We start from the raw sequence: 12,500 nt of genomic DNA on the forward strand, positions 1-12,500 counted from the left end.
TGGGCAATGGTAGATTTATAAGACAGGATTCCTAGAAGGGGGAATCCTACATCAGTAGGAGTTCAAATGCTCAGGTGAACAAGCCATAGGCAGCATTCATTGTTTTTTTTTTTTTTTAAATTGGCTGCCGGAAAAAATATCTCCGCCAAATTGAAACAGGGCGCAAGTGTTTTGATTGCTTCTTCACTTGCCTTTCATTTCATGTCCCGGAGCAATGAATGGAGGTATGAGCGACATCTAAGAAGGGGGGGGGGGGGGGGGGGCATTGCTTGGGGGGGTGCGAGGATGATGGCCATGTTACCCCACTGAGTGCCACCACAGCTTTTGTGTCAAGCCTCTCGAGTCTTCATGTGGCTCAGTGTAAAAGAATAGACCCTTATGCTGAATGTGCTCTTTGTGTGAATATAATGTGGCAAGTATGCAGAAGTGCCTGAAAATGGCGTCCTTGACATACAGCGCGGGAGGAGGGCGGATTAAAAACAAAGACTCCAAGAAAGACATATACAGAGGTGTATAGAGGGAGAAAGAGAGAACGAGAAAGAGGGGGGATGGAGGAATGAAGAGGCTGAGATCAACGAGGTGACATGGACCATGACATTGTGAATTCAATTGTAAAGCCCCAACAGTGGGAAAAGCCTGCAGTGTGGTTGTGATGTCTGAGTTCCCCATTGATGGTAACTCAAGTGTAATGTTACGGACAGAGGGACCCTGTGTGACTGCTCAGAGCTGACTGCCTTCCGGAAACACCTCTCAGAGAGACCCAAGGACACACATGGGCACACACATGGGCACACACACACACACACACACACATGGGCACACACACACACACACACACACACACACACACACACACACACACACACACACACACACACACACACACGGTGTGGTTTCTTTTGGCTGACCACAGCTCTCGAGTTTAAAAAAAATCCACCGTGAGAAGAAAAACTTCAGATACTCAAATCTAACAAAGTGAAAGCAAAAAATCAGAGGGAGGAAAACAAGGTCAAAAAGACAAGTAAAGTTTAAGCGTGTCTTCTTCGTCCCCCGTTTGTATTTGTTTCGCTTATATAAGGACAAGCAGAGGTGGCACACCCTTTAAAGCAAACAACAAAGTTGCCTTCCTATGTTAAGCTTCTTATGAGGGTGTTCCATGACGTTCCTTCCCCAGCACTAGCATAGCTCCGGCTACGCTTTATCTTCTGTGATGTTTATTTCTGTACAAGAATCGAAATGCAAAATGTACCTTTGCAAGACACCGTAGGGAACATTAAACAAATCTTTGTGGTGTACGGCTTGTGGGTTTTGTGTTTTTATATTGCAGCACGCACACACACACACACATATATGCAGACTCACCTGAAAATACCTACACGTGTCGTGTCTGCATTAGTAGTGTTCTGTTTTTTTGACTAAACCCTTCCTGTGCACGGCCTAATTTAGTCGAGGCTTCCTCGGGTGACGGTTAATGTTGAACCGAGTCTCGTCTGTTCGCGTACACGAGTCGGCGTGATCTCACCGTCGTCCTCACATGCTGTTTGGCATTCTCCCAGGTGCAGGCCAGGTTCCCTGCGATTCTATTTGTGGTTAGCGTTCACCGATGTTTCGTGCCGATGACTAACGATAAGAGACGGTGGTGTAGGCATGGCCCACTCGATCTGACTCATAGAGGAGACAGCGAATGGGAGCTAATTACAGTTCTGCAGGGTTGGACACATTAGGGCAGAGAGGAAAATAACAGTGGTTCAGTGGTCTTTGTGAAGGTGTGTGCACTGAGAAAGAGAGAAAGAGAGAGAGAGACAGAGAGAGAGAGAGAGAGAGAGAGAGAAAGAAAGAGATACAGAGAGATAAGAGATGGGATGAAATGTGTGGTGTTGCAGACAAAAAAGATCACAGAGAGATGGCGGGGGTTGGGTGTACTTCCATAAATGTCCTTTCTTCCGGTTGCGGAAGACAAGCGGCTTAATGTAGCCTATCAGTTACCACAGAGGACCTGGACATGTAGGCTCTTTTGTTCTCTTCCACACATGTATAGATGATTTGATGGAAAAGTAATAGCATCTCGAAAAACACATCTGAATTGACTTGTGAAGACTGGGGGACCTCAGCAAAAGCTGTGATTCGATTCCAAAAGCCCCCCCCCCCCCCCCCCCCCCCCGAACCACTGTAATTTCATAGACTTGCTGAAAAATGAAGAGCACAAATCAACAGGTAATCCATTTTAGCAGGACCATCAACCTTTTCAGTCAATGTAAACTTGATAAGAGATACCTTTATGAAGTCGAGACGGGATTGTTGCTGCCGAGAAGGGGCCTTACACTGGGAGTGGATAAATAATCACCACAGCACACAATCCCAAAATCGTATTTGTTAAATCGACTTACGGGATAATTTGAGCAATAGAAGCGGTCTTGAGCGTCAGCAGCAGTCTACTCCTCAGGAGTTTTCACCAAGGTCAACATAGGAGACGGATAAATACAGGACTGCTGACAACTCGAAGCTCCCGTTGACAAATGAGACAGTGAATGTAGACATTGTAGTTGCATTCACTGAGCACAACCATCAACAAAAATAGACTTTTTTTGTGACAATACGGAACCGTGTGACATTGCTGTTGAAATCATCGCTCGCAGTGTGAGAGAAAGCCGCAGAGAGACAGGCGAGGTGTGTATTATTTTTTTTTACAGGGGAGAAATAAACAAGCTTACCTCTGTACGCTCTCGCTAAACCATCATTATTGTTCATCATCTGAGATGCAACCCTTTTCTCTCATTGTTTTTTCTCGTTTTTATTTCCCCCTGACCCCCTGCCTCTGCAGTGTGTTTATGTTTCCCGCTGGAGTCCTTGAGCTGTGGGCAAAGCTCTCTGGAGGGCTGTACTGAATGTAGATAGGATCCCCCAACCCCCATCTTTCCTCGCCCCCCCCCCCCTCCAGACAAACAATAAACATGCTCTAATTGAGAGAAATGATGTAAAATCGATCCCCCCTAGCGCTGGACCCTTAGCTTGGGCTCTGGCGCCTCGGCCGGTGTGACATTTACAGCACAGGTTGCTCCGTCGGTTCGGGGATCAGCGTCACCACTGCCGCTACTGCCGCGCAACCGACTGTGAAAATGGCATGAATATGATGAGCACAGCCACCTCTTCAACTCCCATCTTCTGCTCCACTGTGTCACAATAAAGGACGGTCTTGCACACCGTCACAAACACTTGGACAGTGGTTCTTTACCCCCCCCCCCTCCCATCACACAAGGGTTTCACTGCTCTTGAGGTTTTAAATAATATGTAATATTTACGCTATACCCTGACCTCTGTTTCTGATGCGACAAAACATGCCAAACATGTTTCTGGCACGTGCCGGCCTTGGCATTATCCGAGGAGTGGGAATGGATGTCATGAAATGCATCACAGGGGCTGCTGAAAGCCATCAGCACCCTGACGTTCCAAATCAATAGTCTAGTTTGCTGCCTGTATGGAGTTCAATTTCAACCAGAAGGTTACCCGATTCACTCAGCACGACAAGAGAAAAACAACACAAGGCAAACTGGGCTCAAAATGACTAGCTTAGAGCCCAGGTCAAGTAGAAGAAATTCAATTTAAAGCTTTTTGCGCATCCCTTCATTTCTCCATTGAGCGGGGAAACGAGTGTCGAGACTGAGGGCAGACGAGGATACAAAAAGAAAAAAAAAAAAAACGGGTCAAGATGTCAACACTTGACGGCCCATGATCTTCCAATTACAGGAGAGGAAAGGAAAAACTGACAGGTCTGAAAAGAAAAAAAAAATCAATGATCTACCATGTGAATCGCCAGCGACTTCTCAACCCTGCCCTGGAAACCCTGGCGACTAAATCCTTTCCTTGTGGCGCCTCAAGGGTTCTGCACCCATTCCCAGTCTTCCAGTCATGCTTCCTGCATCAGATGGGGGCTAAAATTCCATCTTAACACAGAGGACTCCATTGTCCTCCCAGTCAAATATGCCCAGCCTCCTTCACCCACCCCACCATGTTCATTTTTTTCAAGCCCGCACTTGCTCTCACATTCATCGCCAAGTGGTGCTGACATCAAGTGATTAATGGCAAACCTTTGCACTGTTAAATATTAGCATTTTACACAGCAATTCCTTCATTCCCCCAAGTGTAACCCAGCAATGCTTACTGCTGGGTTGGGGGTTTTCACAGTGAAAATGCTCTTGAGACATAAAACCCTCCCTCTGTGCTTAAAACAAGTTAATAAACATAAAGTCACTATCATTTTAAAATGAGTTCTACACTGCTTACGCACCAGCATACAGTTCCATTTCTGTAGGTAGAGAGAAGAAATGGACAGAAAATGTTTCCGCTGAACTTACAGAATGGTACTTGGTGGGTGTGTGTGTATCTGTGTGTGTGTGTGTGTGTTTGTGTGTGTGTGTGGGGGGGGGGTTGTCTCAGGGAACTTTTTCCTTTCATTTTCCCCTCATTAATGTCTCATGAATGACTGCTGGTTTGAAACGTATTTTGGCATATCATTTCACCGGTGGCAGTGACAGCTCAGCGGGCGCCTGCGCCTGTCCCATGCCACAAAAGCACCACTCAGCCCCGCTCAGCCCCGCTAAACTAGCGGCGAGGGGACTCTTGTTCTAGCCACCCCTCCGACAAGCTTTCCACTTGTTTTTCTTCTCTCAAGTCATGCATTCAAATGGAAATGACCCCGGTGGTGCTGGTGCCACGGGAGGATGCCATTTATCCACAACCGCTCGGGCTGATCCCACTCAGCCACCCACCGTTGGCGCCGAGTGGCAGTATCGAAAAGCGCCCGTGGTGGACGGACGGACGGATGGACGCCAGGTGTGATAGGGGTGACAAGAGCCCCCCCCACCTTTTCTGTAAATGTAAATGCGTCCTGCTTGTGCTGTCCCCCCTGTCTGTAATTCCCCCCCCCCCCCCTTTTTGTCATTGTAAACTGCGACTTTGGGTCATTGAAAAGCGCATTACAAATGAAAGTTATTATTATTATTATTATTATTATTAATAAGAGCTGAAAGAGTGAGAGGTGACGTGAGGAAAAGGACTGGGAACGCAGCAGTGAGCGGTGATCAGTCAGGGGGGTGAAAGAGAAAAAAGCAAATGATATGAGAGAAGATGAAATGTGGAACGGAGAACAAAAGAGGATGTGTGTGTGGCAGAGAGGAAAAAAAGGTAGCTGAGACACTGAGCAAATAAGAGCGAGAGAGAGAGAGACAGAGGGACAGCGATTAGGATTATGAAACAAGAAGAGAAACATCCGTCTGTGGCAAGAGACAAAACACGCCGGCTTCGTCCGAGCACAAGTCCAAATGTCACGAGTTGATAGGGGGGACAAGGACCAGGGGACTGCTATGTCATTAAGTAAACCCCACGAAGGAAGTGTCATTGCTTCGAAAACAGCTAAAGCCATCACTGCGCAACTACAAACCACTCTATCTGGGTAAACGAGGCGGCTCTTTACTTTGTCGGATGGCCAACGGCTGGTATCTCTCGGCTGAACTCTCCTCTTTCAAGCCCTGCTGACCGTTTCAGGGCCTGCAAGGGTCATTAATGTCCTCATGTGCACTGATGGCTGCCCGCTGTTGAAATAATACTAGCCTAATTCATTTCCGCACGAGTGCCCACATCTGCTGGGCATCGCGGGCTGTGTAACTGTCGGTTGCTTATGATTAAGCCCCGGTCGGCGCTGAGTTGGCTAGGCTGGCGTCCCTGTTGCCACGCAAGGGGGTGAGCAAGTGAGAAAGTATGCAAGCGTTTGCCTGGTGATTCGGCAACCGCGTCCAAATCTCAGACAGCGGTGGTGGTGTCGGCGCTCGCGGATATCGGTGAATCACCGCGTGTTGTTGTCGCGCTTGCAGGGCTTCCTCGAGAGCACGACACCTCTCCCTTTCACTGTCTCTTTCTTTCTTTTTCTCTTGTCTTGTCGTACATAGAGGGCATTCCAAGGCAGAGGGGACTGGAAACTGATGTCTGGAAACAAATATTATTCTAGAAAGGCCTTTCCAGAACCCTTCTCGAGAGGGAATACACAAACTGGCTTGAATCACAGTGTTCTTCTGTCGAACAGAAGTTGCTGAGGTACCCAGCATTTGAGAGTTCGTTCATCATGGCCTCATCCCTAATCTTAGCGCCAAGGTCAAAAGATAAAAAATGTAAAAAAATGTTGGCAAAGAATATTCACTTCCTGAGCAAACTGAAAATAGAGACATGGATAGGCATAGATGCTGGGCCATATATAAAGAGCCAATTGCCAACATCAACAAAGCAAGAACTCTACCAAAAGCATTCTTTTGATATATTGCCCGCAGAGGAGCCTGACCACTGCAGAATTCCAGACGCATGAAGTTGATTCGGCGCCCTGGGCTGAGGATATACTGTCTAGCGTGGAACTCTGACACATCGTTGAAGGCTTGTCATTCATCACATTGGCAAGCACAGCTGAGTCCAAGCCAAATTGACCACGCCACTGAGGCAGATGAGAACGCCAGCGCAACTGAACTTAACCATCTGAGATATTTGCAAGCACTCTCACAAAAAAAAAGAAAAGAAAAGAAAAGACTTTATGGTTTATTTAAGGTCACCTGGAGCCCCGGACTAAAGTGGCCCACTTGCATAGATTTTTACTGCATCTGTCAAATTGAACGAGAGTATCTCTCCTCGATGCATCAGTTTGTGTGGTGTTTTTTTCTCAAGGCAGGCTATGAATACTTGAGTAATTGTAGGTAAACAATATACAGCCCTGTTATGAGCAGGTGTACTTTAAGTATACTAGGCTAATTTACTGTATTGATATGTGCACTGCAGGCTTAGAGAACAATTATCCATTGCATTAACCATTGAAAATGTGTCTATAATACGTAGGAACTCATTACAAATGATACTAATACACTGTAACTAATACAGTGGATGCTTCTTTTGAGACTGAATTTAAGGAATTCTTCATGGTCGCTGCCCTTGGGTTGTGTTTTTTTTAAAAACTAGATATATCAGCAGTGGTGAAAAAAGCTCAAGGAAAATATTCAAATGAAGAAAATAAATACAGCTAACACACACACACTGAAATATGCTCCGAAATAGACCTCTCTCCCCCTCCACCCACGCATGCAAACATGACAAGGACCATGTTCATATTGGCTGAAAATACAAGTTGATATTAAGCAGCCATGACAGGGTCTCTGGGTTGAGCACCCCTCATAGATCAAGGTTGGCTCCGTCTCCAAATGACTGGGGTTATGAAGTAAACAACACACATGGCGTTAGCTGGCAGGGCCCCGCCAGTGGACGGGTGAGAGGCGCAGCAGGACCTTTCCAAAAGACCAGGCAGGTAATCACACTGCTGGTCTGGAGCCATCAGCTGGCTGCTGAATAGATGGGAATACTAACACTCCTATTAGGTGGAACAAGACAGGAGTGGAGAAGAGAGGTGCCGGGGGGGGGGGGGGGGGGCGATCAATTTGGGCTTGGGGTTTACGAGAACATGTGCTCGCAGTTGTTCTCATGTGTTGCTTTTTAAATAAGAGAACCCCCCCCCCCCCCCCACCCCACCCCCAATATTTCCTCCAAACTTTATCCTCTCTTGCTCTATCGGAGGCTCACTTAATTAACTGTCAACACTAGCCAGTTATGGTTCCCCAGTTTATGGAAAAATGAATATTAACAACCGTGCAAAGAAATGAAAGGGGGGGATATGAAGGCAAAAGAAGACGATGACGATGATGAAGAAAAAAGAAGACGAAAAAGGAAATGGTACAGGTCTGGGTGTGTGTGTGTGTGTGTGTGTGTGTGTGTGTGTGTGTGTGTGTGTGTGTGTGTGTGTGTGTGTGTGTGTGTGTGTGTGAGTGTACGTGTGTGTGTGTGTGTGTGTGTGTGTGTGTGTGTGTGTGTGTGTGTGTGTGTGTGTGTGTGTGTGTGTGTGTGTGTGTGTGTGTGTGTGTGTGGTTTGACTTGGGACTGTCACTTGAGTGTTTGAGAGGGTATGACAGGGACTTATACATCTGAAACTTCAAACAGCCCAGACACATATATTATGAATATGAGAACGCAGGCGAGGAAAGAGAGGCATTAGATGGGAGCTGTGCTGCTTGGGTACATTTCTCATAAACTTTTGCTTATGCCTTCAAATGAATGTTTGCGCCTTTGCCGTGCAAGGACGCGTGGAGAGACCGTCAATCACACACTTTCATAAAAAAGGTATTTTACCCTCAGGCCATCAGCTGACACGTTTTATGGCTCTTTAATACTCTCTGACATCAAAGAAAATATCTGATACAAACGCCAGCGGTATTTCACTCCGGCTATTTCTTTTTTAAACTTGACACCCGAAAGAAGGTAAATATTTGTATTTCACAAAATTCAAGCTGGATGGTATGGGTTTTCTGTGTATGTATTGAACTGTGGCGGGGCCATCACAGTTTAATTTCCTGCCATTACGTTTCACATTGCTGAGAAAAAAAGAAGACAAGACAAGCAATCTTCTAGTCTCACCGTCAATACTGCAAATTCATCTCAGGGTCTCTGGGAAACACTGGAGTGTGACTGCATAGTCAATCCAACATGGAAGCACAAAGTACAAATCGCCATCAATCTCCAACTTATAAAACACCTTCCACAATCTCTCTCTCACCCACAAACCACTCTAATCTGGTGTTCCAGACACATAAATGGAAGCTTTTCATCGCCATTTTGGTTTGCTTTTTGCTTATTTCCAACCAATACACATTACCCATGGCTCTTACATTGTGGAGGGAGACCAAATAATGACAAATCTTCCATCCTTCAAAAACCAAAGATTGGCACGAATCATGAGACTGAGAAGAGAGCTTCGCCTAGGTTACTTGGGCTCCTCAGGTCGACTAAAGACTGTCTTTCATGCTCAACCACTCGAGTCGGGGAGGGTGGCCTGAGCTACTCATCTGGGGGACTTGCATAGATGAGAAAAGCCCATTCTAGTCCCCAAAGGTGGCAATCTCGTCGCATTATCTAAAACAATCAAACGCCTCGGCCACCTCGCTCGCCCGTCCATCCCGAGTCTCGGTGTTGGTGCTATTTGCCATTCAGAGCATGGCTTTCCCCATGTGGGACGCCATTGTGCCAAGCTGTCTGCATTATGCTCTGGTGCATTCCTCCGGGCGCTACTCCTACACTCAACACATATTCACAAACACACACACACACACACACACACACCTGCTACACAAACACCAATCTCGAATGCGTCTGCCGAGCACTGCAACACTTCAAAACATCTCATAGCACTGGGGGCCACGGCTAACTTTTTTTTTTTTCCGGGTGGAAAGAATCCTCCAGGGAGCTTTTTTGATGATAATTCGGGGCTTATTCTCGAGGCTGCACAGCCCGCGTTTGTTTGATGGCGCACATCTGCATGCCTCTTGAAGTGGATCCCATGGTCCTTACCTATTTGCGTTTCCAGGGTGCTTATTTTGTTCTCGGAGGGGAACAGGATCTTGGGTGGCTTGTCTGTCAGAGGGGCTGCGGAGAGACAACAAAGAGGGTACATGAATAACATTTCGTTTCATGCATACATTTCACGGCAGAGAGAGCAAAACACACACATAGATTTCCCTTAGCTGCGCTATTCATCTCAAATGACAATTGCACCCTCAACCATCCCGCCCCGAAAAAATATTAATATAATACAAAAAAAATGACGAGAACATAGCTGCAGGACAACAAGCAATATGTGTGGGGAAAAAAAGAAACCATCAATAAGATTCTGTCTAAGGCTCCCGACAGTAATGTGCTTTCTAAAACTTCAGCTGACAACCATTTCGGCTCGGCTAATGGCTTCAGCACCTCCGGGACCCAGTATGTCAGTGATTAGGACAAGGAATATGCCAGAGAATGAACATGGATTAAGGTCAGATGGTGTTTACTGTGCCGAGTGCGAAAAACCCCAAAGCATCTCTGTACGCACACAGCCTCCCCAGGATGTTTACTCTTATTTATAGGGCCCTTTTAAGAGCGTGGAAGCTAACTAAGCTATTTTCTGCAGCCTAGCAAGGCCTTTCGCAGAGAGGGCCGCTTCACTCCAGATGCCAAATTGTTCAAATGCTTGATAACGGCCAGATGAGAAGGGGGCTCTAAATAATACATTTGTGTATTTATAGCAACCTTTATTTGGAGAGACAGAGAGAGGAGATGGAGGAAGACGAATGCCGGGGTGTGGAGTAGTGTGGTGGGGGTGGGGGGGGGGGACGAAGCTGGCGCGAGCTCCGTGGGACCATTACGAAGTGTCAGGAAGCAGCGGTTTTAACACGCAGCTCCCACCCTTGTCAGGATCGCTTGAATTTACCGACACAAGTCTGAGCTAATGGTCCACGCTGACGAAAAGAAAGAGGCCACACCAGCGGGTGTCTCGATTACTTCGGCAAGGAGACCTAAAAAGCAGTCGACACTCTTCTGTTGTTCTGCACTCCCCCCCGCCTTTTTTTAAAACCCAACTCTCCTTTTGTTTGAAATACTGGAGACTCCACAGCAGGACATAACAGGGGAATTTTCTAGTCGAGTGCATCGCTTGATTGGGAAGGACTCCCCTTTGTGGTGGCCTGTGAATGTTGTGACTCAATCCAAAATTCATAATTCACTAAGTACAACCGCACAGAAAGAAGAACACTAAGTACAACCGTGTTAATGTGATCATGCTCAGTAGGGTGAGGAGTTATGAAAAAAAAAGAGAAAGAAGGGGGAAAAAACTGCTGTCGAAGACATCACCAGGGAAGGCCATTCACACATTAAATGTACATGAAGAGGACATGATAATGTGCATACATTTGCATGAAATGACAAAGAAAATGTAGTCATTTTAATGTGCTAAGGTGACATGGATTACCGGAAACAACCCTCTGAAAGACCTGACATTTGTTTCCGCTGTAAAGAGGGGAACATGTGATGCAGTGAAGCTGTCAGCTCTCTCTCACACACACATACACACACACACACACACGCACACACACACACACACACGCAAACACATACAAACACACACACACACACACACACACACACAAACACAGACACACACACACACACACACACACACACACGCAAGCACGCACACACAATGCTGGGGAAGATCACATTTTTTCTCTTGGTACTTAGAGAGAATCTGACTTGGTTGTTTTTTTTTCCCCTCAGTAAGCCTCGACACAAACTCCTTCTCAGCGAGTGGGAGAAAAACATGAAATTCACACTTGACTTTCAGATGTTAGGTTGCTGCTGCTGCTGCTGCAGCACCGGCACAGAGAGGGGTCACCCATGAGTCACCCGTTTTTTAAGGGCAGCTCCACCGTCCTCCCCCACAGACTACACCCGCCTCAATTACACAGTCGGAAGGAATAACAAAAAAGACTTGCACTTAGGGGCCATCTCATTATCGAGACTCTTTAATTGGCCATCTTCTTTATAATGTCATAAGTAAAATCGTCACGTTCCCATTGTTCCTCTTCCTTTTTAAATAGCACTAGATGAGAGCTTCCACCCCCCCCCCCCCCCCCCCCTGTGAGAAGGAGAGACTCAAGCCAAAGGAGAGAGAGGGAGAGAGAGGGAGGAAGAGAGAGACAGGGAGAGATGAAAATATACAGTATTCTCTCCTACAGCTCTGTGAGTCACTGGTCCCTTGGGGTGCAGGAGAAATGGTCTGTTGTAGCAAATCTGATGAGCGCTCACATGGTACCTTTTAGAGACCTCCGGAGAAAAAATAAATAAAAAAAACTAAACTAAACCAAGAGCAGGGAAGTCAGCCAAAAAGCCCCCAGGTTATCTGTTTGTCACGAAGAGAAGATGTGCTTCCACGGTGGACCGCAGAAAGGGATTGCTGGATGCTTGGTGGGTCTCAGAGGTGCCGGAGAGAAATATGAAATCACCCAAACTCAAGGTCACCCCGACAGTGCCTGCAAGTCTGATGACCTTGAGAAAAATGTGACGTGATCAGTGATATAGCACCTACAGTATTGAGTTTCTCATTAACTTATTTGACATTGTGTGTCACTGCTTACTACATCTATCTACTTATCTACCTATCTATCTATCTACGTATCTATCTATCTATCTATCTATCTATCTATCTATCTACGTATCTATCTATCTATCTATCTATCTATCTATCTATCTATCTATCTATCTACGTATCTATCTATCTATCTATCTATCTATCTACGTATCTATCTATCTATCTATCTACGTATCTATCTATCTATCTATCTATCTACGTATCTATCTATCTATCTATCTATCTATCTATCTATCTATCTATCTATCTATCTATCTACGTATCTATCTATCTATCTATCTATCTATCTATCTATCGTATTTATCGTTAACATAAACAACATGAGCTAAGTTAGCAATTCTTTATCATTTGCAGTTTTCAAGTGATTTAGCCAGGAAGTGAAGTGAGGTTTTGTCTCAGTGATCTGTCTCTATGGCAGAACCCAGACTCAGAGAGCTCAGAGAAATCTTACACGCTGATCTCA

General features: G+C 46.0%; 1 protein-coding gene across 1 annotated transcript in view; it reads right to left on the reverse strand.

The window, feature by feature from the left end:
* The window catches only part of il1rapl1b (interleukin 1 receptor accessory protein-like 1b), a gene marked incomplete at both ends in the record, with an annotated part of 255,216 nt that overhangs the window by 85,730 nt on the left and 156,986 nt on the right, over positions 1 to 12,500 (reverse strand). Inside the window, one exon of the mRNA XM_080834146.1 lies at positions 9,424 to 9,498. Coding sequence (XP_080690272.1) covers positions 9,424 to 9,498 — 75 coding nt within the window. The remainder of the gene's footprint in view (positions 1 to 9,423; positions 9,499 to 12,500) is intronic.

Source organism: Sprattus sprattus, assembly GCF_963457725.1.
Source record: "Sprattus sprattus genome assembly, chromosome: 3".
Classification (NCBI taxonomy): domain Eukaryota; kingdom Metazoa; phylum Chordata; class Actinopteri; order Clupeiformes; family Clupeidae; genus Sprattus; species Sprattus sprattus.